This window comes from Coloeus monedula (assembly GCF_965178545.1).
Source record: "Coloeus monedula genome assembly, chromosome: 4".
NCBI lineage: Eukaryota > Metazoa > Chordata > Aves > Passeriformes > Corvidae > Coloeus > Coloeus monedula.
In genome coordinates this window covers 37,235,697-37,263,459 of record NC_138784.1, presented here as the reverse complement: position 1 = coordinate 37,263,459, position 27,763 = coordinate 37,235,697, and the positions used below count along the sequence as shown (strand labels likewise).

Here is a 27,763-nt window from a genome sequence, read left to right as displayed (position 1 = left end):
TGGATCAGATACCTTCTTAAAATCAGGGCTATCTTCTTTTTCTAGTCTACTGCAGTATGGTTTTCGATCTTCAAGATAACTCTGTGACCCCGATCGCCCCTGCGCTGAATCGTAACGATCACCTGCAGACACGCTGAGCGATCCCGTATCATATCTGTAAAAGATAACTTCTGATTTTTCTTCGCCTTTGCAGCCAAACTGAGACCACTGACCTGTATCAAACATTTTGAGTTTGCTGCTATCCAGCTGAAAACAACCAAATGCAATTACGTGTTCTAGTTAGACCACTGTCTTCTAATTTGATGCAAATTTCACTTTTACATTCTCCAGTACTTCAATATTCTGGGTGAAAATGTTTTCAAATTGTTCAGTCTGCAGAGCAATGCATACAGAGAATTCTTTTAAATGTAATTAAATTATTTAATGCAAGCAAATTACATGTCTTAAAATACTTTATAGTAGCTTAGGTAGCTTAATCCTTTTTTATTTATAAAGAACATATACTTTTTAAAAAAATTACTAGTTTAATTGAAGTGTTTTAAAAAACACTAGGTGAATGGCCTAGATGAATTCCCCAAGTTTCATTACAGAAATCAAGATTTCAGAACCATTTGATGTGACTTCTAGTATTTCAACAGAAGCAGTTGATGAAACAAATCTTCAGTATTCTTTATCCTAATAATTAAATAACAAGTATTAATAAAGTTAAGAGTAATTTCACACTGTTCCCTCTTCACTAATCATGTGTTACAGCAGTTTTATTTAACAAATTTTCACCAGAGTAAGAACATAATAGAATTCGATAATTAAAGCTAAAGGTCCAAAGAGAAATTAGATCAGTTTTAAAAAAAACTATCAATATTTCAGCATTTACTTTTTAACAAATCTCAAGGAAATACAGCTTTCAGAGGCTGTAGTATTTTTCTTGAGGTTACGCAGAAAATTTTCAGTAGGCTTTCTAAAAGGGGAGCAACAAGAACTTCTTGTCTTCTTTGTAAAAGCTGGGTCCATGCTGAAAAATCTGTAGAGCATAATACTGTGTCCACTATGTTCTATGAAATGCCCAGCCTGCCTTCAGTGCATTACAAATACAGAGTTCAACATATTCCCCAGAATGGCATATTCCACCCACACATGGCAGGACTGTAGCTTTACAATCACACTTCATACGAAACCTAAATATTATCACAGCCTTTTAAAGCTCAACCCAACTTAGGAGTTGGAGTTAAGCTGAATTTGTATGTTAAGAACTTAAAATGACAACATGCAGACAGAAAGTATAACAATTCTAAATTAATTTGATTAAATTGCACATACCTTGAAAGGCTCTCACTCTGAAGTGGGGAGAGGTAAAAAGAGAGAAAGAGAATGGATCAGTCAATAATTTAATTAAATTATACAACCATCTGTGAACAAAGACAACTAAACAGTTACGTCAAATGCACACACTATCCATCAGTATGCATTAGCTAAACCTTGTCAAGCTTCAATTTTTTTATGTCCAGAAAATAAGAGAAATATGTGCTAGAATGCACTTGCCAAAATATGATTTACACAGGACGTTAACATGACATTCCAGAAGTCTGGAGTGCCCTAAACAGTGGAGTCATTTCAGCGGCTGGTGCATTCTGGATTTGCTTCACTGTTATCAAAGGCATCAGAACGGCATTTCTCAGATTCACTCTTCCTTCTTCCTCTTCTTTAACATTAGCTATGATGTTTTGAACATAATGACTTCAGCTCAAAACAATAAATTAAGATACAGGATCACTGTTTCAACATAGCATGACTTGAAACAAGTTACTACACCAACAACATAAGGAAGTACTTATTAGACTTAATTTAAATGACATAGCAAATTTTGTCCCTGTGGATTCACCTGGAATGAATGAAGGAATGAAAGTAATAAATGAAACTCTCTTTATTTGACAAGCAAAACTTAATTAAAAGGATGACTTAAGAGTGAGGGAGTGCCCTCTAAGCATTACATCAGTCATACAAACCTTTTTCCCCTCTGGGTGGTCAATACAGATTCATAATTTCTTCCAATTATTATTCCAATCTTGAGTGAAGACATTTCAGGCAAGAAACTCTACTGCTGTATCATCACCTGGACATCCTCCAATGTTACTCACCTATCAGTGGCTGAAGCCTTCCCCATAGTGGTTTTCTGGGAGGGCTGACGTGGCTTGCTTAGTTTCCTTTTATAGAAGGAAACTGTATTTTTTCAATGTACAGAGGAAAACAGCCACATTCTCCACAATACACTCAATTTCCCCTTTGACACCTTGAAGTGCACTTACTGCACAGAGGATGTTAAAGGTACACACTATAGCCTAACCACTCCAAATAAAACACTGCTACTTTCTGTCAAGAGCACGAACGATGCTGCGAATTAAGAGATTTTGTAGAATATTCCACAGTTAGTCCATTAATTATAAGCTAACCACAGTTGCAGTATCTTTTCAAATTAATAGGGGTTTTTTGCAATGCATCATACTTAAAAATCGGCTTCACAGAAACACTTCATCTACCAAAGAGATCTTTCAACTTCCTTATTTTAAGTGGCTATCCTACAACTTAGATCTAAGACTATTCTTCTAGCAGGAACACCAACTTCTTTTAAGTAACAACACAGCATTGCTAATTCAAGAAATTCTCTGCTCTTAATACTAAAAAGCCTAAACAAATTTAGAGAACAACTTCAAACTGTCAAAAGTGCTCAGCAAAGTCTGACTTCTCTTTAATAGCTTTCCTTTATGGACAAATGGTCATCTAAGGAGTCAAAAGACAGTTCTGAAGAAAAAGAAAGCACAAACTGAAATCTGACAAGACAGTTCTTTCAAAAATCTCTGATACGAATAAGGCTGCCGCAGTGCCATTGCCTGCTAGAACGCTGCCCTGAGCACCGGGCAATCTTCTGCCTGCCCTGAAGGGGAGGATGGGGGCTGATCACAGCGCAGGAGGGCAGTCAAAGCTCCTGGTTGGGTTTACCTTGCCCACCAATGGCGAAGGTGCGCGAAGGAGGCAGGAAAGAAGCGGACAAACTTCTTCGTGGGGGAGAGGGTTTATTGAAGAACACAGGAAAACCACGGAGAAGCCAAGAAAATGGGGCTGACATGGGGTTTTATACCCCTACAGAACAGGTGTGGAAAACACACGGTAACCAATAATACATCAGTCAGGGGGCATTACAAAGGCAGGGAGAAGGAATTGTGGCAAATGGGAGAAGGAGTAGGCAGGGAGAAGTAGCAAGGGCCAATCAACTACCGGGGAACATAAAACTCTCTGGAAAGATAACCAAATATGAGAAATAAGGGGAGGGGAGGGCAGCGGCCAATGGTAAGGCTCGGATCTATATATTTTTCACAGCCTTTGGGGTGCTGCCTGTGACTTCCAAAGCTTTTGGGCTGTGGAGGCATCAAACCAATGGACCTTTTGGTCCACTTGATTCAGCTGACCCTGGAGTTGGCCATGGTTCACCGCAACATCAGCTAATGATTCTTCTGATTCCTTAATGTTTTCAGGCTAGAAATCATTCTTTGTCTAAAGTCCTCTAATTTTTTCTGTAGCATGCACCCAAACCACATCTACGGACAAGAATTTTTTTCCGAGTCAAGAGAAAAAAGAAAAGGTGAGGACACGGGAGGAAAACCAACACTGCGGCACTGAGGTCAGTAAAGAAAGAGGGAGAGGAAGTGCTCCAAACGCCAGAGCCAAAATTTTCTTCTGCAAACTGTGGTAAAAGACTATAGTTATGTAAGCTGTCCCCCTGCAGCTCATTGGGTCCACGAGAGATGCAGAGGTTCACTCACATGACAGAGCGAGTGGATGCCAAAAGGAGCTAAAAAACCTGCATTCATGTGGATGAGAGACTCACGGGGCTGTTGTGGGAAGCGTGTTTCGCCCATAAGAAGGACTCATGTTTGCAGCAAATTGGGTGGGGCTCCTGCTCATGAAAAGAACCAAGTTAGAGAAGTTCACAAAGAACTGTCTCCCGGGGAGGGGAACGATCGGACCCCACAGTACAATAGAAGACCCTTCTTTCTCTGAACAAACAGAAGAAAATTAGAAGTGACAAACTGACTAAAAAACCCCATGTCTTGTCTCCCTGTGCTGTCAGTGGGGAAAGAGGGAGGAGCTGGGAAGGAAAAAAGTTTATGTTAGTTCTCATCATCCTCTTCTGATTCTGTTAATAATAAATATTCTTTATGCCGTTTAAGTTTAAGCCTGTTTTGCCCTTAAGAGTGTTTTCTTCTAATCCTTATCTCAACTCATGAGCCCTTTGTTTTTTTCCCCCTCCTCTGCTCAGCTATAGCAGAGGAAAATGAGTGAATGGTTTTTGTGAGTGCCTGGCTTTTTTGGTCAGTGTCAAACCATGACACCTGGTCCTGCTGGCCACACTACTGCTGATACAGGCCAGGATGCCACTGGCATTCTTGGCCACCTGGGCACTCGCTGGCTCATGTTCAGCCACTGCTGACCAGCACCCTCAGCTGCTTTATCCCTTGAGCACTTTCCAACCACTCTTTCCCCAGCCTGTAGTGCTGCATGGGGTTGTTGTGACCCAAGTGTAAAACCCAGCATTTGACCTCGTTGAACCTCATCCAGTTGGCTTTGGCCCACGGGTCCAGCCTGTCCAGATCCCTCTGCAGAGCCTTCCTGCCCTCCAGCAGATCAACACTCTCATCCAGCTTGGTGTTATCTGCAAACTGACTGAGGGTGTCCTACACCCCCTCAGCCAGGGCATGGATCAAAGTATTAAACAGGACTGGCCCCAACACTGAACCCTGGAGAATTCCACTCATGACCAGGTGCCAGCTGCATGGAACTTCATTTGCCACCACCCTCTGAGCCTGGGCACATAGCAAACACTGCACCTGTCCAAGCACTCTTGGTCAGTCAGTTCTACACTTCTCCACCATTCCACACTCACCCTTTTAATAATATTCATAATTTTGGGACTGATTTAGTACTATTACACTGTAATGTTATTAATTTTATCAGAAGCACCACACAGCATGTTCTACCAAAATTAATTCCTACAGAACAGAATATGAAGTAATTACAGATCTAAGGATAATGATATGTACTACTGGGAGGAAAGGAAACAGGACTATGCATTTATGTTAATGTGGCACAGAAATAAAAAATACAGCAAATCAAAATGGCACAGAATGAATCTCTTAACTAAAATATTTAACAAATGTGTAATGGAAGCTTTACAAAAAAGAAAGAAATATCCCATGAGTTTTATTCCTCAGTAATGAACCTGATTTTGTAGTGTGTTACTCCAGGGTTTAGGTCAAAGGAAATACATTCTTCTTATAGCACAGGTTATGTTACTAATTCCCTTTTAACACTTTTTTCATCCCACTGTCACACACCATTCTGTTTTTAAGGACTTTTCCCATCAAATCAAGCCTATTATACTGTTTTCCACTGACTTTTTGTCAAGACCAGTAAAACTCATTTAGGATGTCCAGAAAACCATTTTGTTCAACGGAGAAATGACATACATTGCGCTCTTCAACTTTCAGTGCTTCCTTAAATTAACTTCCCATATTATTTGTTAATTGTAATAATTACAGCACTGGGTCTAATTTTCAAAGGTTTTAATTAGTGTGCGTAAGTAATTGGACATAATTTATTTGAAAATAACTGTGTAGATGAAATAAAGGTTTTGCTGGGTAGAAACTGAATGCTTGCTCCAGTAACCTGCTGCATCATGTCCCTGACCTGTGTGTCAAAAATCTCATCCACATTTTCTGGATGCTAATTCTACATAATCAGAGTGGAAGACAAAACAGTCAGTTATGGCCACTGTTGATATGTAAATTCAATTGCAACAAAAATTTTACAATCAAAACGTATCTCTTAAAAGTTAATGAACAAATTATCTTTCTTAAATTACCTGAGTTTCTTTCCTATTTGTTCCTTCTTCTGAATCGGACTGGTGATCCTGTTCATTTTCATCACTCTGGTGAAAGAGGTGGGAGAGGAAAAATAATTGAACTGTTGAAAGCTTAGTAAGATTTTAATGCATTCTACACTTTTAATACGAAAATGTAAGGGCAGAAGAATACTTCACTGAGAATATACAGGATCTATGAAGAAAATTCTCAAACAGGTACATGTTTTCAGTACCAGAAGGAGATGAAACAACTTTGCATTTGACACATGAAAATCTGGCTTTTACATTATATATGGATCCTGTGACAAAGAAAAGGGAAAAGAATAGTCTAAAACATCAACTATAACCTTTCTAATCTGACAGCAGTTTTTTAAGATGCAAAATACATAGCTACTTGCAACGTGCCAAATAATGAGTCTCATTTTTACAGCTTTGGTATGCATGCAATAGAGAACATTTGTTCAATAATTAAGTTTTTCCCCTTAGATTATGATTAATTCCTATTAAGTTATGGTTACTACAGTGTTCTAGAATTCTTGATAGCACTATCAACTGAAAAACTTAATTTTGATTTTGCTCCTGAAAGCACCAAAACGAAAACAAAGACTATTTAACTTGAAAGGCGTATTTTTTTCTAAAACAATTATTTATATATTGTATTACTCTAAACAATCCTCTATTTTAAGAGTACACTATACACATTCCATTTTGCTACAAATGCAGTTTACTTACATCCTGAGTCCAAAAAGAAACTCCTGTAGATCGTCGTTTTTCTCTTGGTCTCCGTCTTTCCCTTATAGACTTAGGCTGTGACTTATCTTCTTCCTTTTCTTCTTCTTTTTTGCCTCCTTCTGTTAATAACAACTTTCTCATTCACTGAATTATGACACAGTCTAATTTTCCGAAATACTTCTTCTCAGTCTTTAAAATGCTCACAATAAATACTTTTTACCGGAAATAAATTTGCTGAAGAGCTTCTTACCACATACAGGGTTTGCTGTAATATACACTCCCTAGAACACATAGCTCTAAAACATAGCTCTAAAATACTGTAAATACTAATTTCACCTCAGTCACCTAAACAAAATGTCTTAATGTAACAGTAATACAATACAACTTGGACTTACAATTCAGTTTTCAAAACTGTCACGTAATCTGTGTCAGCAGATGTGTAAAAGTACAAAAAAAGAGAAGATAATTCTTCACCATTCTTCATCAAACAAGCTTTTTTTGCATACATCAAGGATGCAGTATTAAAAACCCCCCAACTTTAGAAGTCCTCCTTAGAGTCCTCCTTTTCATCACAGTCCTCTCCATCTTTGCTCTAAGGAAGAATAAAATGGGACCTCCTAGATTAGATTATTACTATATTACAGATGTCCTTTTTCTTTAAAACAAATGCAATTGCAATTCAAAATAGATGTAACAACTCAGGATTGTGTTTGTTTCCCTATTTGTTTACAAGCAATTTGTGGGAAAAAAAATTTAAACAAACCTGCCCAAGCCAAAGTTCTTTACTTATTATCATGCAGTCTATTCAGCCTGATGTTCTTTTATTAAAGAAACCACAGAACTGAGTTCAGATAGAAGAACCAATAATCATTAGTAACTACCATCACTAGTCTTCAGAGGTAAACAAACATTTTAGAGTGAAGGAAGAATTAAACAGGAAAGAAGGGAAATACATTTGTGGTGAACATCTACCTTTCCTAATTAAATAAACTAGGATTTTACCTCTGGGATTTCAGATGGTAGTGTACTTCTCCTCCAAAAGTCATAATGTGGAAAAAAAAAAAGAACCCGTGCTAGCTAATATTTACCAGTGAAAAGCTTTTCCATAGAACAATCCAGAGTGAGTTTCCTAGAGTAAGCATGCATTATGAAAGAATCTTAATCTAAATTTCAGTTCTTTTTAGGACTAAGGGAAAAAAATCAGAAAACATATCTCTGAAGCCTAGCCCCAGTAACTTCCTCAGAAAACAACATTCTACGGAACATGGCAATGCTGCTATATAGTTCATGGAGATTTCATCAGTGGACCATTTTATCTGACCCTCTGTAGAACAAGAATATCCATTTCAATCATTACCCCTACTGAAGTTATGATCAGTAATTTGGAATAAAGTATTTGTCTAAAATCAACTGTGGCAAGTCCAAGAACAAGAGGTCACAATGTATGTTAACAAGCTCCTCCTTCGAAAGGCAAAGAATCAGGCCCAACATCTCTAAGAATTACAGCAGGTGTTTCACATTTGAAATGAGGGCAAAATCTCTGTGACATCAGAGAAAAGCTTTTTTGTGATCCCAATAATGCATCTAACCCTCAGTTTAAGATTACATAAACCAGTTAAAGTATGCAGAAGCATGGTTACATCTGAACTACAGTGGGAAACATTGCCTTTCCTGTTCCAGCTGCTCACATAACCCTGAGAGGTCCTTAAAGAAATAAAGCATCATTCCAGTCCTTCAATGTGGAAGGACTGAAACAAACCCCTAATTATTTAGCAATTATTTAATCAAGCAAAATTCCTTCTTAATACCTACAAGTATTTCGACCCTGAAATACAGTGTTTTATTATAGTTGCTGTGTTAAAGCAGAAGTTAAAGCATTATGTGGATATTTATGGCACTATATTTGAAATTTCTGTGACCCAACAATAGAAAAAAACCAAATGACTGCAAAACACCACCAAATACAGAAAATAATTTTCCTCTCTATATGCAAGTTTTGAAATTTCTTGCAGAAGATGGGAGCAAGGTACATCCGCAGTGGTCTTATGTACCTCACTCAATTTTGAAATACCTCTAGAAAGGTAAGCTGTCAACTAAACAACAAAAACCCCCATCATAAACAGTACTCCTACCTCTCTCACTTTCCTTTGTTCCACTCCGAGAATAGGCAGAAGTTATACCTATAAGGCTGTTTGGTCTGTTTAGCTGACTTGCAGTTGATAGAGAGCTAGTGGAAGTGGAGAGCGAAGAGGTGGATGATGAAGAAGTTGAAGTTGGTCTATAGCGATGATATGGCTATTCAACACAAAAATGTCAGAATTAATTCACCAGGATTAACAAATATAAACCACAGGATATGAAAACATTTAACGGTATAAATACTCCTTATAGTAGTACCAAAATTAAAATAATATAGTTGGAGTAAAGATTCATATAATTTCTCTACCTAAAGAGACTCATCATGAAAATACCTCTTCAACAGTTCGGGAATATCTTTGTCTATAATCATCATCTTTAGTTTCAGATTCTTTCTTTTCTTCTTGTTTTTCTTTGTCTTGCTTTTCTTTCTCCTCCTTATCTTTTTCTTCATTTTCCTGTTCTCTGGTTCGTGTGGGACGACTTCTTCCTATAGTTTTTTCAGCTTCTTGAAGATCTGTCAGTGTTACTCCCTGTGAAAACAGCAGTCAGCAAACACCATTTTAATACAACATTAACACTAATGTAGATGATCACATTACATCAATATTTTGAAAAAAATTCAACTTAAAAAAATTTATATCTATCAATTAGGAAATAAATTTTACCTATATATTTTACCTATAAGGTTTCCTCTTGGATCTTGGAGCCAAACATCCCTCTGATACGTGGCAAGTATTTGCTGTAATGTGATCTACCACAGACTCTCCAGCAAGACAATTTTTAGTTGAACTAGTAGATACAGATTGCATAGAAGATGCTATAGAAATAATTTAAGAATCCACTAGTTGCTTCTAATATGATCATAAGCATACAAAACATTTCTGAAAGAACCCTAAAAATATAATACTCATATTTTCAGAAATGTTGATACTTTACAAATTAATTCCTTGCAACTGGATTTTTTGGACAGCAACACTAAAAAGTCTCTTGTTATTTTTAGGCTAAAAACTAGTTTTGAAATAAGCTCAGAAAGCAATTTTATGAAGACAGCTTTTCTCTACTATGCTGTTTTCAGCTGATGTATTTTACTGAGATACTGCTTAAAACACTTTGTAATATATTCTTCAAAGCCAATTTTGCATCTTATCAGTTATTTAATTGCTTTTAGTATTGATAAAGTTTAATCCAGCAGTTTCTGGTAGCCTCTTCACTGTAAAGATTCAACAATAGTTAGCCTGTAGTCTGACCATCATTCAGGGCTCTGAATTAGTTATTAAGAAATAAAAATAACTCCTGTATGATGAATTCATATCAAGTAGCACAGATCTCTCATTACGAAAACTAACCAGAAGTATTTGAGGAGTTTAAAACTTCAAAGATTTGAAAGTAACATCAGTAAACAACGTAGCTATGGACTCAGCCTAAAAACAGCTAAGGACAATGGCTGGAGTATTGCTCTGTGCTGTTTAATTCAGGGACTATCTGCTGATTATTCTCAGTTTGCCTGCACATAGTTGGTTGGCAGTTGCTCCACTGCCCAAAGAGCGTTCGAGTACCATTAGAGACACTTTATTTTGCTACTGCCACATCGTTCCCTGTGCTAGGATTGTGCTAGTTGCTGATAGATACTGACAGAAACTGGGAAGAACCTCCAACTATATCAGTATGTAAACTAAGAGAGAGAAATGCTGCAAGGAGACATGCCGTTACATACTAGATCATTAGCATGTAATAAAAAACTCTTTTAGTATTTTTCCTTCTCTACAGAAACTAGATTGAAAGCATTATTTTCTATGTCATGAATCTTATTAGCTATCCATATGTTGATCAGCTCAATCATATTACCTACAATAGTGCATGCACAGAAAAAAAAAATTAGAAATGGACGCAAATGCAGTATGCTATGCCTGCTCCTCAAGAATGATGTTATGGGTATGTCTTCAAAAATGTAGAAGCTTTAGTAATACTATACCTGTGTAGATCTCCTAGACTGTCTTGCTTGCCTGGATCTAGCTTTTCTTTGGGACTCTGACTCTTCATCCCGTACTGGAGTGAGGTATGATCTAAAGAGTTAATTACAAACAAAATTGGCACGTGGTAATATTTTTGCACAAATGTATTAAACAGTCAAAATCCCCCCCCCAAAAACATGACAGACTGAAAACTAAAGCAGTCAGAAGAAAATATTTAACTATATAAGAGATTACATTTTACACATTTCCTTCATATCAAACTGATCTACTTATTCATCAAGACAGCAGCCTTAGAACTCAATTAAAATACACTGTTTTCTTACTTAATTTAGATTTCTTTTTACCATTTTCTATAAATATAACTTCAGCTTTTTTGGTATTTCACCAGTCTACTAACACAGGGGTAGAAGACCTCAGAGATTCAGCCAGTTAGACATTAATACATCAAATATGTGTGCATATTAACTTTTAACATCACTTGTAAACTTTTAGAAAAAGCTAAATGCACTGTTAATGCAGAAAATCTAATTATATCATCAATTTCCCCAGAAATTAAAAATCCCTGAGGAGGTGGTTACCATATTTTCACATGAATCATCCATGCTTTGAATAATCCAAGTCCCTTTGAAAAAAATATGTTTAAAAATGAATCTTCATGAAACCCACATGAGTCCTGCAGAATAAGCAGGTAATTGTAATCAAAGACAAAAGGCTACTAGAGTAGACATACAAGGTCTGGACTCTTAAGCAATTCTCTAATCCAGATAATGCGTAAAAAAACCAACAGGAAACACATACATGCATAAATGCATATATTTGTATGTATGCAAAACCATAATTAAAGAACTTAAAAGTTTTTAATGCATTTGTTGATTTTCTATGACAATATTCTGGGAATGCTGCTATAATTTCACATTGTTTTAAAATCCTTGGATTAGCTAAAAATTAGAAAAAATGTGAAAAAAAGAATCGAAAAAAGCAAAATCAAAAGGTTACTAAAAGGCTGCTTAAAACAAAACTTCTCTGAGCTTCTTTAGATCAGGTTCTATAATATTTTCTGATTGTCTCTTTATATATCATTAACTAAGAATAGTTAAGAATCACTAGCTAACGATTCAATAATTGACTAGTGATTATGCCATCATCTATTTACACCTAAATAATTTATGTATGGAAAGAGTAGTTTGCTCACCTAATAATATATTTGTTAGTCTTAGCACATACTAAAAAGTGTTCTGAAACAATCTTAAGAATTAAAAAACTTCATTTACATAGACCTATGGATTACAACCTATGTTCTACCCCTATTATAATACTTACAATTAGCTGCTATACTTAAAAATGTTGAAACAACTCCCATCTTATGGCACATCGTAAAAAACCCACACTACGTTAATTTGATTTCCTTATCTGGTGCTCTTGCAAACACCATTTTTCATTGACTTTCCATGTCCCAAGAATTCTAGGCTCTATCCACATGAGGAAAAGGGTGCCTGTTAGGGTGCTTTAGTTAACTGGTCCTGAAACCCACCTACCTAGGAGGGTTTGACTGCAGAGCAGGTGTCATCTTTAGGGCTTGAAAATTGCTACAAACTGTTTCATATAACTTGATTTTTAGTAACTGTTGTACCTACACCTATCTTCCAACAAATCTGAAATACTTTAAATCACACTGAGAGAAAACGAAAACTCTCAACTTTTCAGGTGCACTCTGCAGCTACAGGCCAAGAGTAGACAGTGCCCTTCCCTAGTATCCCTTGAGTGCGCCACACATGGCTACCTATGGTGTATTATTCATGACACAAAGACTTAGAGACTCAAGTTTGTCATTTCCTTCCCTGTTTCTCTAAATCAATCCTAAAAATCAAATAAAGAATAAAGCTTCTTCAGCTATTCCAAAAGGATGCACCATGACATGCTTCATCAATGAAGTACTTTATATCTTTACTTTTCAAATATCTTTAAAATACTCTTCCAAACATACTTCTAAAATATACAGTTTCAGTCTATAAACATAGATTAACCGGTTTATTACTTAAGAAAATATATTGCATGTAATATTTCATATACATCTATTTTTTCATGTGCACAGACACATGTAGATACACACACATATATGTATCTATCTGTATATATACAAATAGATATGCTTGTGCTCATACTTAGAGCACGACATTCTCAAATGCATGCAGCAATTATTCTGATTTTCATTTCTAAGATTCACAGATATCCTAATATGCCATCAAGAATGCATATGCAACAGTATATTATGCAATGAGCCCAGTCAGAGAAAACCAAGGAATTTCAGGCCAGCTGCGGGTATCTAAAACGTATGTAGTATATGCACATTAGTATACACACACTAGTGAGAGCAAACAAGACAGCAAAAGCCTAATTCTAATTTTCCTTGCCTTTCTAGCTGATATAAACAGAAATAGCATTTGAATTTTAGAATTTGAACTATTTTGAATTATTTTGGAAAAAAAACCCATTTTGTTGGTTTCACTTCTCATTTGCTGGTTCAAAATTCACTATGGAAAACGCAGGTTCCAACTACAGTTGTTACTGAAATGGATTGGTAGCACATGTGGACCCTTCCTGAATCATGGTGGGGAGTAATAAAAGCATAATCCACATATCATAGAACTCATTTCCTCTCAGTTTTTGGTAGGAAGGAAGACTATGGAAAACAGACTACCCTAATTAGGCCTCATGCTATAAGGAATCTTTAAATGCTTCTGCCTTAAGTGAACCGAAAGAATGGAGTTTTCTTCTGTAATAAGGAACACTTCATTACCTCCTGTATGTGAACATACAGTGATACACATTATCTGGTACTGATACAGAAGGTACATTTTAAAACTGCTACAGGAGCAACATAGAAACCTGAACTTGCATTTCAGCAGAATGGTTAAACATTTATAAATACCCAGAAAGAGAAGAACAAGGAAAAGCTAACAGGAATTAACAATCTTTTGAAACCTTATTTTTGCTTCCATAAATAGCAGGAAACAACTCTTTATGGAAACAAATATGCATCAATCTCAACTCATCCTTCATATAGCTGTAAGCAGAAAAAACCACCAAATTCTTAAAATAAGATTTACATTAGCATCTTACTCATTCATCATACTGAATATCTGTTAAAGCATTGCATTTAAAATTGTATGACTACGTTTCAAGTAGAAGAGACCCTAAATCATGCAATGAATTAAACAGAATGTGTTGGATTCAATACTCTCTTCTCAATAATGCCAGGCATATAAAATGATTGAAAAATGCTATGCACTGTAACTTTCCAGCATATTGCCAGTGGCACAATACCTCAGCAGCAATGTAGTAGTAGTAATTAATTAATTACTCATTTTATTATTTTTAATTCAGTGATTTTACGAAGTTCCATTATGGGTATTTTTAAGAGGACTCATTTAATCTACTAAGAGAAATATAAATCTGAAAATACCATATACCATATGAGAACCCAAGGCCAGTCAAAAAGCACACAATATCAAAGTTTAAATTTCATGAATGGTCTCTACTAGTACTAAGCTCTTAGATAAACTGAGGTACCAGTTGTTTCAATACACAGCAAGAAAACAACACTGCTTTATACACTGTACTGTTCAAATCTGTGGTAACCAACACATTCCTTTAGATAGGAAAAAAATACAACTTTTGTGTAAGAGCAACATTACTCTTAGGACCTTTACACACCTCCGTCTCTCCCTGACCTCTGATGTTGAGGACACAGTGCCAGAAGTAGCTGTAGTCATGGCTGTGGTAGTGGCTGTAGCATTTACAACAGATGGTGCAACAGGAACGGTCACTGCTGTAGGAACACTGTCCTTTTCTTTCTCAGTACTATCCTCAGCCCACAAACGATTTGAGGTACTACAGCATAACAAGCAGCAACACAAAAAAAGAGAAAAGGAAACAGCTAAACAATGAAAGCACTTTACTAAACAACTAATAACACGTAAATTGAGGGATGGATTTTTTTTTAAGAAGCAAACTGAGAAATGTCTCTACTACAGAAGCTCAGCTTGAGCTATTAAATTGAATAAATTAAGAATTAGCAGTTCACAATAATTGAACTTTTATTGTTCAGACCCTTCTAACATTTGATTTATTCTTTTATACCAACATGGCTTTCACGTTACAGTAGAAAGCCATTCACAATTTTTGAGCCAAATTGTATAAAATCAAAACAAATTTAACAGGAAAGTGAAAAAATCCAGAGCCCCAGGATCTACTAAACAAGAACGCATGCACATACATAAGCACACAGTAGACCTGACAAAAAAAAAAAAAGGGAAGTAAACTGTCCTGGTGCCATTACCTGCTTTGTACACCTGCTGAAGTAGAACCCGTTGTACTCTTCGTAGTAGTGTTTGTGCTGGCAGGCAGCGTTTTCTGAAGACCAGCAGAAGAGGTAACTGTTGATGCAGTACTTGGAACATTAGAACTTATCAAATCATCTTGTCTTCTACCAAAGGAGCCACTGAAGGAGAGACATGTACAATGGCTGCATTTATTACTTATATTTACTCATTAAAATATCACCAAGCTGTGAATGATCCATTAAAATTCTGCCCATGTATTCTGTGCCTCAGTTGAGACTTGGAAACTTCTGGTTCGAAAGAAGCATTTTCTTCATTGTTTCCTTGGCTAGGGCTTTTAATTTACGACTTCAAAGGGCAGCAGAAGTGTCCCTTAGTCCCGACCATTTCTTCACCAAAGAGGATAAAGAATGGAATCTCACTCGTTTATGTAAGAATGTCTCGATCACATCTACTAAAGTATTCATATAGGGCCCCCAATGTCCCATTTTTAAACTGCTGTTTCACCCACACTGAATACCTCAGAAAATGCAGAACCTTACTGCACAGCTTGTCAGGAAAGAAAATGTCATCAATATCACTCCTCTTAATTTGAAACCAATTAAATTTACTGCTTCATATTTAAAAAATCTTTAATCATTCCCAGGAAGAATAACCTCCCACTCAGGTTCTTCCCTTGCTCTTCAAGCTATAAAGCAGACCCAGTAGTTCCCACATTTTTTTCCACTGTTTCTGTGTGAATAAATCTTGCATTACCAGGTCAGGTTGTTTGCCCATGACTAAACCTCAGAATCCACAGTTAGGACAGACAAAGTACCATATTACAAACTGCAAATGACTTAAGGAAAGATTCTTCTTTGTCATTCTGCAACTGATAATTTTTTGTCTTACTATCAACTTTAGAATGACAAAAAAATAACTGAACAAGGAAATACACTATTAAAGCACCACATGCAATTTAAAAGCAATAAGTACCTTTAAGCAATGAGTAGATTTGAAGACAGGAGTGTAAATACTGAAAAAAGCTAACATGCAAAGATTGTTCGCATATATCAGCTGTTGATATTTTCTACCCAGAAAAAGAAATTTGTGCAACATCTTTCCTAAACTTAAAGTTAGGAAAAATGAGGAAGCATTTTTTTAAGGCAGGAGGTTAACAAGAAATAAATACATATTATGCTGTATGAGACAGCCTGGTTACTAATAATATCAACATCAAGACTCAAAAAAATGCTAAGTATGTATCACGTACATCAGCAGCACGTACCAATATGCAGCTTAGTTATTTGACTCCTTCCTTTGATCTATTCATTTTATCTATTTATTGCCCCACTAATTACAATGAAGAATTTGACTCAAATAGATACATTGAAACTACACAATGCAGCAAAGTTAATCATGTATATACGTGCAGCATATGATTCCTCCTGAGAAAATTCTGCAAGTTAGGAACCAGCACACCTGGGAACTCTTCTCATATGTCATAATTTACTTTGCATTCAAGTGAATTTTATGTATTCTATAATGCTGATACTCATCATAGGGTCAACATAGGTATGACTATAGTTTACAATTAAGGACAGCAGTCCAATACCTCCAAGACTGTCATGCAATAACCAGAACTCAGAGACAGTGTTTTCTCCCTTTCCAGATACCAAGCAGAATTACTTCTATTTCAACGTTAAAAATAACTATCTTTGACCACTGAACTCATCTGGAAAGAGTCAAATGAACCCCAAACTGGAATAAACAATAGGAAAAAGGAAGCATCTAACTTTAATTACATAGTTTAAAATCAGCACAACCACTGCATCAGCATACAACTGCACATTTAAACCAGCACAACCATGGCAATAGATACATTGCAATTATTATGAACATGTCAATATGTCACCGTTCAATTTTAAACTGTCCTTACAAAATGATTCAGTACTTGTTAACTTTTAAGTCTATTTTGATTAAAAAAAAAGAGAGAAAATCCCACACCTTCTTTGATAACTTGTGTTTACTGATGTAGGACCTTCATTCAAACTGTTTTTCTTGACATCTTCCTCCCATTTTCTTCTGGTGTAGGAACTGCCACCACGTATTGAACTAGCAGACGAATCCCTATAGAAGAGATTTTAGTTTAGCAAACTCACATTAAAGAAGGCTGTTCCTGATGTAAGCTGAACGGGAGTTTCAAATTAAAATCCTGGATAACACACTTAAACATAACTGAACAGGAATAAAATTTCTTTTATGGACAATCATTTTCAAGCCTCTCTGGAAAGATACTACATTCATACTAACACCATTAGAAATATAAGAAGAAAACAGCATCAAAAGGAAACTGTTAAAGAAGATTTAATCAACATGAAATCATTTGTCATCTTATATCTGTGGGCACTGCTGGCTTTGTTTTTCTCAAAAAAGGAGCAAGATGGTTTTCTGTTTGCTCCTGATATTATCCAGTGCAATAAGGGAAATCTACTTGGGTGTTTTAATAGCTGATTTGATGGAATTTTTCATTCTTTGATGTTATAAGAAGTTCAAAAGCTGACAAGCCTTTAGAACTCATTATATAGTAGACCAGTGTAAATAGGCTTGCAGTAGCCATTCCTGAGGGGCCTGACCTGTATCACTAGCTGACATGACTTCAGACATAAGGAATTTCCAGATTGTTGTTGCAGTTTATAGCAGCAAGGAATAACCTTGCAAAAATCTACTTAGAAAACTATCCTGAAAACCAACATGTGAAAACTGAATTGCTAATAAAAATGTCAGCTCAAGAGTTGAAGTTCAGACAGAAGGAAAAGTAAAACATGTCTTTTACAAAACTATATATATAAGGCAACCAGGTGAACAAAGCAAAATAAAACAAAACTTTGAAAATATGTATTTTATGTTCAAATACCTTTGGCCATCATAATGTACCTCTTTTTGCATGAAAATTTATGTTAGCACTTCTACAGCTGGAAACAACTTTGGAAAATGATGAAACATAGACCAATTTAGTGTTGTTTTTTACCAGCAAAGAGAAACACAAATTCTGAGATATTATCTACCACAGAAAGGTCCTGCTGCATAACAAATCTTTCATAATTACTCAAGGTTCCACTTTGCCAAGACACTATAGCACTTTTCCTGTAGCACTGGCTACTCAACTGAGGCTGGGTGTCTGAGATTTGTTAATCTAAAAGCCCAGCTGGGATTCATCTTGAAGTCATTTCCATCACTAAGACTAGGATGTTAGCTAGGATTACACTACATCACCAATTTACAAGACAAGTAGGTGTTACGCAGAGCAAGAACCCGGCATTAAGCTAAGCAACCAGGGCAAAGACTTTGGCAAAGGCAGAGACCCTAATAATTTATTAAGGTACATGTAGAGCGGATGGTTAAATTCTTCATGTAAACGGTCAGAGCAGATGTCAAAAATCTCTTATGGCTTTAGGTAGGCTGGGCTGTCTGCCACATCATATGGTAGGCAAAGTAATGATGCCTTAAAAGCAGGCTTCATCTCTGGTACAGCAAGGCATACAGTAAGGTCTCAGAAAGATCAGTTGCACTGATGAGCACTAGGACTCACAGACCTGCTGACTGCAGTTAACCCAATGCATATGAGAAAAAGCATACTATTGCTGATAACCACTTTTGGAACTGTGTCTCTGAATAAGTCAAGACTTGCATGTCAGGGACACAAATAAACCTCAACACTGAAGAAAAACTTAATCCCTTTGTCACAAGCAATAACAGCTTCTAAGGAATAAAACAGAATTAAATATTTATTCCAATTCTAAGGTATCATCTAGCTAAGACACTTCTGAAGAACAAGAGCTTTTTAGATCTCAAAAGAACAAAAACTGAAACAATAATAATCTCTCTATAAACAAACCAAACCTGAAAACTTCAGCCTCAAAGAACACAGTAGTCCAGAGAATGACAGCACAAACAGAAGCTCCAAATTTTCCCCTTAGAGAAATACAGATTAAAAAACACCTGGCCAAGTAAAATGAGAAATGCTAACAAATTACACTGAACTTTAGGGGAGTGTGAGATCTGAAATATCCCTATTTTGAAACAGAATTTGTCACCCAGAGACTAAACTTAAGCAACTTCCTGCAAGCATAAGAAAGGACAGTATTTATCTTGCGTTTGCATTGAAACAAATAGTTCTCAAGAACAGCAACAAAGACATTCCTCTTCAGGCATAAAGAAATTATCAACCTTACAGACAAGGACTATAACAGCACATTTTGAGCAATGAAAGGATTTTCAGTTCAGGTCATTCAACATTCAGCTATCTAGATATGATCCAACCAAAACCAAGGCATTATGGAGACCTCTAAGTTTTGTTCTATGCATTCTACAGTAAACATCAGCAGAAAATATCCCTCAATAAAGACAGGGAAGAACCTCAGCAAAGGAGAAGTGAAAAATAGGAAGGTTCTGACTGTGTAATATACCATACAAGTACCCCAAATCCTAACAGGTAGCAAGCTTATGCACCTAATATTTGTTTCTTTTTTTCTGAAAGCTACAGAAGCAATAGCAGCAAAGAAAGTAAAAATCGCCAAAAGATAATGAAAGGTCAACATGTAAACAAGAAAAATAGAAGAACTGCTTATCTAACCTATGATTTCTGTATTGCTGCTGCACAATATCGTTTTAAGTGAAGTCCATAAAAGACACATTATTTTATCATAATCAAAAGTAATAATGTAGCCCAGTAGCAGCACTTTGTGACTCAAGACAAAGTAGTAAAATACTTTTAGCACCCTTCAAAGGCTTAAAAGATTAGGACTTCATATTTTGGATTTTATTTATCTTCTTTCCCAAGAAGACAACACACATTGCCCAGTTCTGCTCTTCTCACAGAATAATTTGGACTCTAGAAAAGGTCATTATAATTTACAAGATCAAAAACCTTCAGGATTAGGATTGCCGTATGGATTAGCATAATCTATACAGCCAAATAATGCTATAAATTAGCACTGTTTTAAAACATGTAAGTTTGTCAGCCACTCTAAAATCTTATTTAAATTTGATATTTAAAAAAAAAACAACGAACTTCACAGTCACCTGTTTTCTTTTTCATCAATGTCAGAGGTACTGGCCAGCCGTCTTGGTATTGTAGGTGCAACATATGCAAGTCGAGTTCCTTTTCCGTCTTTCTCCTGAAAGACATTAGTTTTTTATTAAGTGTTACTATTATTGATTATCTTGTCTGGAAAATGATCATTATGACACTCCAGTTGTATTTATTATGATCCGATTATACAAATGAGTTTTAAGCTTTAGTTAAATATAAAAGACTACAACAGGAAAAGGAAACTGTTAATGTTTCCATTCTATTGATGCTAATGACTTGATTTATCTTTTTTCTGCTTTGCTGCAGAACAATTTCAACAGGGATTCCTGAAAGCAACTGGTTCAGTATTTTTATATCGTACAGGACATTATTATTCCTAATTTTTAAATCATATGAACATTTGTATTTGAAATAGAACCACAAGTTCTATTTTGTTCAGCTACCTGAACAACACTTGGTTCACTTGGTTCAGTGTATCCATGTTTAGTTACAGAACCAATTTTTGTAAATAAAAAATCACTACAAAAGGAAAATGAATACAAAAGAGACTTCTTTCATTTACAAGATTCTTTTAGCATCATTCTTCAAGTGATGCAAAAGCTATCAAACCTCTGATGTCCCCAAATTGTAAAAACTACTACTAGCTTTTCAAGTCCTAGAAAGGGGTTAAATGCCAGATCTTTGTACCAGGTCACCAAACACTGAAGGAGCATATTACACGTTGAGAGATAAAGTCTGTAATGTAACTTTTTGGAATTTTAGTAAAGAACAGATGTGTACTACAATCTTGCTTCTATAATACACCATTAACATCTGTACTAAGAAAGGTATATAAATTCACCAAAATCTTGTTTTACTATGAAAATTACTACCTTTTCTTTGTTGTCCAGTGAAGAGGAAAGTCTAGGACTTGATGCAGAACGCATAACACCTGCAGAGTCCTTTTCTTTCTGAGCTTCTTTGGAAGCAGTAATCTCTGCAAGTGCACCATAGCTACCAGTTTTTCTAAGACCCAACCTCCATGAAGCAGGAGATTCATCTTTCCTCTCTTCATCTTTGGGAGAAATCTTGGTTGTAGATGTTGGAAACTATAAAACACATGAAAATGAATTTACATTATTCATTTACAATACCCGTGGTAATTCATGCTCCTTGCAAAGATTTGAGAACACAACTGTTTTTAATAATCATTAAGTACTGAATTTGTAGGGAAGTTGTAGTGAGAGGCAACCTATGCACTTTCCTCTTAAATTAGTCAATGAGATAAGAAATGCAAGACTGGTCAAGGAATACAACTCCTATAAAAGTTAGCTTCCAAAAAGCCACACTTTGTAATACACGCTGTGAACTTGAGATAAAAATTTAGAAACATGCAAATCTGGGATTAACATTTTTATTAAATATGTTATTTTGCAACCTGTACATAAACCTGTGCACACAAGAACCTCACCATAGATTTTTCACCCTTATTGGGCACAAGAACAATGCCAGTTTTGCGCAAGCCCTGCCTCCATGATGCAGGATCTACTGACTCCACGACAGGCATGATAGGAGGAATGAAATCATACTAAAGCCAATTAAGACAAGACAAAGATGAAGATTGAAAGAAAGGAAAACAGAAACAAAAGGTTGTTTTAACACCATATAGTTTATTCCTAGGTTTATATTATGTAGCTCTTCAGTACAACACAAAATACCAGAAAACATTAAGATACTTAAAACCTTAGTAACAGATTGTAACTAAATGTAACACAGCATGTTTAGCTTATTCAGAGACAGAATAATAGCTTGCATAGAAGAGAACAACAAAACCTGTGACCTTACGAGGTCCATGATCTAAATCCTCACACTGTTGAGAATACTGGAAGATTCACAGTAACATACCCCTTATCTTCTTACCATGTATCATTCATATCCCTTAACCACATCCCACACTAGCATAGCTATCCTCCCCAACTTGCCTTACACCTTCAGTACCTGCAGAGAGCAGCATTACTGAAAGCCATGGAAAAGAAAACCTGACTTCTAGCTTAGTACACTGCATGTGCAGCCCTTGGTTTGGCCATCTATGATGTAAAAGCGGAAGTGCATCCACAGCAGAACAGATGGTGAAGACCCAAAAAGGCAGGTGCAATTGTAGGTGCAATATCACACAAACAGTACTGCTTTACCTTCATTGATAAAAAACCAGTTTAAAGCCCTTTTATTCATGGACAGGAGCTGTAACTGCTGCTTTAGATCACATGTACCTGCTATGTTACAAGATAATAATTTTGATAAAATGTGCATTTATATTGTAGCTACAAAAGGCCCTGAGCTTTTCACATAGTAATAGGAAGATAACTACAGCTTACTTTTAGCCTACACTTTTGACCTAGAAGACCAAAATATAAACCATTAATTACTGTATAATAAAATTAAAAATGTATTGATGATTTGTAGGTTATAATTTAGATTAAAATCAAGCTTATTTCCTCTCTTACAAAAATATCCCCCCATACCATTAAATCACATACCTGCACCTGTTACATTAAAGTATACTTTGTAAGATTAATCACTATTAGATTCTACTGTGCATATAAAAGCATAACCTCAGTAAGCTCCCAGGAGCAAAATACACTACATACTATTCTCCTAGTAGTATGTCTTTTCTCTCTGCTGTGGCTTCAGTACATCATGGCTACCATTTCTCCTGAACACACTTTTCAGAAGCATCAGCAGAGGGTTACACTTTGACTATGATGTGTATAGAAAGTTGTAATGAATGAAAAATGAAGACTTACCAGCTTACTATCCAGTTTGCTCTGATATTCTAAAAGTAATTTACCAAGTAAAACTAAAGTTCATTCAAATTAACTTTTCCTGTAAAGTTAGAAGCTGTAAAAATTTTCCAGCATGCAATATGGCTTTGCTAGGTGTGGTTTTGAGCTGTGCATTGAATACATTATGTGTCCCTATTATCTAGCTATTCCGTAAGGTCCTACCCATATTGAAACAGGGATGAGACCTACAGCACTTTCTTCTTATTATTTCAGTTATCATTTTCAACTTTTGTGCCGAAGCACTAACTGAATGCTTCAAGGGACTTCTAAAAGGCACTTAGTCATGCCTGCCTCCCTTGAATTAAGTGCATCAGAAATACAGGCACAGAGAGACACTAGAACCGTCGTTTCTAGAAATTCTGGAGGAGTCCGACATAGAAAAGACTTTCAAAAGATGAAGTTCAGCTTCAGAAAACACAAGAACTCCACTCACTATGCAACAGTTTTTCCTTTTTAGAAGGATTTTACATTCAGCTATTTCATAGTTCTGTATTTTAAATCCCTGTTCAGAATTAAAACCATTCAAAATTTTTAAAAAATGAACAGTTTTTGGGGAAGAACAGAAAGTATTCTAAGAATCTGTACATATTTTCATCCATTCACTGGTTAACCAAATCTACTACTTACACTAGAATCAAAAAAGATACACCTACACAGAAAAAAGAAACAGAAAATCACGAGAAGGGTATTTTCTTTTACCTTCTTAACAGGTGACGTAGGTGCCCCTTGGCCACCAGCTACTGAAGGCGCTGTCACAGCTACTGATGCTGATTGTGTACTTGTGGTATTTGCATTATTAGCTGCCAAGGTTTTGGTCTTATCTGCAAAATATTTACAAGATTTAATCTTCATTTTTCATTCACAGTTTCATCATCTTTACAACACCGAGCTGAATTTCTATCCAACAAATTTGACAGTTAACTTTTTGAACAGCATTTTATTATTTACTCCTCAGTATTTTCTCCCTCATTCCCAATTTGTATCTTAGCTAGGTCCACCTTTTCTGCCAAAAGGTTGTGCATGCAACAATTTTTTTTGATATTCATCAAGGGTTACCACTCAGAGATGCAGAGACAGAACCACAGAATCATTCAGGTTCAAAGTGACTCAGGAGATCCCCACATCCAACCTTCTGCTCAAAGCAGGGTCAATACTGCCTATGGACCAGGTTGCTCAAGGCTTTGATGAGTCACATCTTGGAAACCTCTGGAGACAGAGATTTCAGTCTCCCCAGAACCCTGTATTTTACTAGCTGGTTAACGACCATAACAGCTGTAACAGTAGGAGGTATGTTAGCATCTAATCTGATCTCATTAATGCATACAAATATCTCAAAGGCAGGTGTCGAGGATGGTGCCACACTCTTTTTGGTGGTGTCCAGTGACAGGACAAGAAGCAACAGCCATAAACGAAACCACAAGTTCCACCCCAACATGAGAAAGAACACTGAGGGTGGCAGAGCACTGGAAGAGGCTGCCCAGGGAGGCTGTGGAATCTCCCTCTCTGGAGACATTCAAAAACCCACCTGGATGCTTTCCTGTGTAACCTGCTCTAGGTGACCCTGCCTTGGCAGGGAAGTTGGACTCAATGATTTCCAGAACTCCCTTCCTACCGTGACTGTTCTTTGATTCTGTGATTCTGTAATAGTTAATTGGAACTACAGAAGGTAGGTGCCAATTCAAAGTGAAATATTCATTCTCTGATAACTATGCATGTTGAGTTCAAAGAAAAAATTAACTGTACAGAGAACCCCATCAGGAATTCTGGCCACCAGAATGAGCTGAGGCAGGGACTTGCCTTTCAGAACACTGATTTTCCATTTGCTTCATTCCATCTTTGTCACTGTCTTTGCTGGAGCTTCATGTTACACCTCACTTCTGTTTTACCTATTCAAACTGCATACTTTTTGGGATGGGATGTTTCCTCCTATCTGTGCAGTATGAAGCAACATGGGGTTCAATCCCCACTGGTTTTGGCCCTACTATAAACACATATTTACATCTACATGACCCATACAGCACAGAAGTAATTAATTTAGAAAGTATGCAAGGTTTTCATGCGGTGTTCTCACAACTAACATTTAAATTCAATGAAGTATTTACCTACAATTAGAAATTGTATAATCAATGGTATTGCTGTTACATACTTGCTTTAATTATAGACATAGTTGAATAGATGTCTTGAATGTTAGTTATGCAGTAAACAAATACAAATATAAACAAATAGCTTACATGACCAATGGCACATAATGGAAAGTTCTTCGTAAACACAAGTGAAAAAAAAAGGTGGTAAAATTCTAGGTGATAAAAAGCTGAACAAGGCAATGTGGACTGACAGTATGATTTGAGATGATGCACAGGCAAATTGATAGAAATCTGTGAGTAAGTAATGCATTTCTAAAATACACAGAAGTTATCAGGAGTGAAAGCATAGAAGGAGAAAAATGGATTTTTCACAACTGTATTCTGAAATTATTTCTAGAACAGCAAGAATATAGTATGCATGGCTGAGCTGATATTGACTAATTTTCAAAAAAATTAAAGTATGTCAAAAAAAGTAAGTTACAAAACCTGAATTGATGAAAATTTTATTTTTTATCTTGTTTCCCTATCCTTTGCAATACGCTACTTTCATATTCATACTTCCCTTCTTGGACTTACGGACAGAAGTGTAATTATTTTTAAACTATATTCTCATGTAACCAAAGAAATGAAATAAAGTTTAAGGAAAACATTTTAAGCATCCCAAAAGATTAGAAATTACTATTTCCAGTACTTCACAATGCTGAACACTGTTAAAATATTCCACAACCAGAATGCTCCTTATAATAGTAAGATTTTTCACTAGAAAGATCTTCCACTACCTTAAGCCGAATAATGGTAAAAAAAGGGAAAGTACAGTCTTGAAACTTAAGAGATGTATCTCTACAGGGAAAAGCTTAAAGTGTATCTTGCCAAATAAAGTATGATAAAGCCTTGTTGATATTAAAACCCCCGAAGTTTACATAAATTAATTCTTGTGTCACAGTCAAATTTTCCTGGCACAAACTACTGGCAATGAAGAGAACAAGTTACCAGAGTCATAAAGTTCAGCAGACATTACGGTCAGCTCAGTGACAGAGAAATTACTACATGTTATATATATATTTTAAGTAGTTTGAGTTTAGCAAAGCTCCATAAATAATGGATGCAAGTACACTAAGGTAAAAGAGTAATTACAAAACTTCACAGACATTTTTTTTCAGCTTCATACTGAAATGCTGGATGAATTCAAAATACAAAAAAATTATTAAATCATAATAGAAATTTGGTTTCATAAGTTATTTTACTTCTACCTATATTAAATGCTTATGATAGATTGGCTGGCTCTAAAATACCTTCTTATCTTTTCAGATGAAAAAATTAGAATGTATTAAAATGAAAACTGACAGCTCACCAAAAACGGTTACCTATTTTTAGAAGTTTAAGCATAAAATATTAACAAGCTATTTCTAATAACATCCATGTCTATGTATTGTATTGCTGCATTGTAATTCTAATATTTATTAGAATTGAGCATGTATCTTTAAACACTTACTGCCTTAAACTTGTTTTCTGGTTTGAAAGGAAAAGATACCATGCTGTTCTTGTATCAGTACTTGCTACTCTGATAATTGTTTAAGAAAAAAACAACCCACTAATTCCATTTCTCAAGAGAGAAATAGAGAGTAATGTGCATACAACTTTGTATACAATGCAAAACTTTTCAAAGGACATTCCTCTTGAACTGAAGTTATATATGAAATACCAGTTAACATTAAAATAACACCTTTAAGTTTATCTCAGTACACACTGAAAATATATGCACGATTACTTTATGAATACATGAGCCAGATTAATTGGTAATTACTTCAGGATGATAAGAACAAATGAGAATGTTTGCACTTCTGCTGATCCAATCTCTATACCAGTTCCACAAGCAAATACTGCTACCAAGTCTCCCTCTCAAATTCGATCTTCTAACTTTTTCAGTGTTTCTGACATGCAACTTTAGGCTTATATTAGTCCATCTATTTAATGAAAAATATCAATTGTTAAACAGCCAATCAAGCAAGTTGGTTAATAGCTTTAAGTAGCCACTGATGAAGACATCAATTTGATACATTTGTTATGACTTGACTCTAGACATATATAAACTTGCTTTAAGTAGACTGGAAACTTAGTGAAATACAGAAGAATAAGTGAAATGCAACATATGTAACTCTGTATCACGTGATATTAAATAAGTAAATTTATATAAAGTAAATATTTAATGAAAGGCAATGCTCCAATTAACATACCTGTCTCTGCTTCAGATTCTGAATCATCATCCTCTTCCTCTTCACTAGAACAACTGGATTCATCCTTCTTTCCTTCTTCCTCTTCATCTGCTTTCTCTTGCTCCAGAGACTCTATACTAGATGCATTCTTTTCGTGCTCCATAATCAGTGTCTCCTTACTGAGTTTGAAAAGAGAAGCATTTACTAAGTACTGAAAAATTTACTAAAGCCTGTTAACTAGAACTTTGTGACAGCTTATAAAGTCATCTTTTTAAAGAGCTCATAATTTTTCCTATTTTACTTACTTTTTGAATGTTTTCTGTGTCTGATTATTATCCATGTTGGCTGTGGATTCAATTAGGGGAGATTTCTTTTCACGTTTTTCACTATGCAGCTTCAAAACAGAATGATACAGTTTAATTGTTAGAATGGTATCAGTGTGACAAAATTACAAATGGAAGGAAATCTCTAA

General features: G+C 35.8%; 1 protein-coding gene across 11 annotated transcripts in view; it reads right to left on the bottom strand.

Annotated features, from left to right (window-relative positions):
• The window catches only part of PPP1R12A (protein phosphatase 1 regulatory subunit 12A), a gene marked incomplete at its 3' end in the record, with an annotated part of 113,805 nt that overhangs the window by 13,226 nt on the left and 72,816 nt on the right, over nucleotides 1-27,763 (bottom strand). For 6 of the 11 annotated variants that reach the window (XM_082280706.1, XM_082280707.1, XM_082280700.1 and 3 more), the window contains exons 7-22: nucleotides 27,597-27,685; nucleotides 27,313-27,470; nucleotides 23,694-23,815; nucleotides 21,623-21,739; nucleotides 21,045-21,260; nucleotides 20,163-20,257; nucleotides 17,085-17,207; nucleotides 15,098-15,259; nucleotides 14,473-14,649; nucleotides 10,758-10,848; nucleotides 9,118-9,315; nucleotides 8,779-8,941; nucleotides 6,647-6,765; nucleotides 5,915-5,980; nucleotides 1,318-1,334; nucleotides 13-154 (exon numbers count right to left, since the gene is read on the bottom strand). In XM_082280706.1, the coding sequence (XP_082136832.1) occupies nucleotides 13-154; nucleotides 1,318-1,334; nucleotides 5,915-5,980; nucleotides 6,647-6,765; nucleotides 8,779-8,941; nucleotides 9,118-9,315; nucleotides 10,758-10,848; nucleotides 14,473-14,649; nucleotides 15,098-15,259; nucleotides 17,085-17,207; nucleotides 20,163-20,257; nucleotides 21,045-21,260; nucleotides 21,623-21,739; nucleotides 23,694-23,815; nucleotides 27,313-27,470; nucleotides 27,597-27,685 (2,055 nt within the window). Of the gene's footprint in view, nucleotides 1-12; nucleotides 155-1,317; nucleotides 1,335-5,905; nucleotides 5,981-6,646; nucleotides 6,766-8,778; nucleotides 8,942-9,117; nucleotides 9,316-10,757; nucleotides 10,849-14,472; nucleotides 14,650-15,097; nucleotides 15,260-17,084; nucleotides 17,208-20,162; nucleotides 20,258-21,044; nucleotides 21,261-21,622; nucleotides 21,740-23,693; nucleotides 23,816-27,312; nucleotides 27,471-27,596; nucleotides 27,686-27,763 lie in introns of those variants that run through there. The other 5 variants (XM_082280701.1, XM_082280705.1, XM_082280709.1 and 2 more) reach the window with 3 other exon arrangements.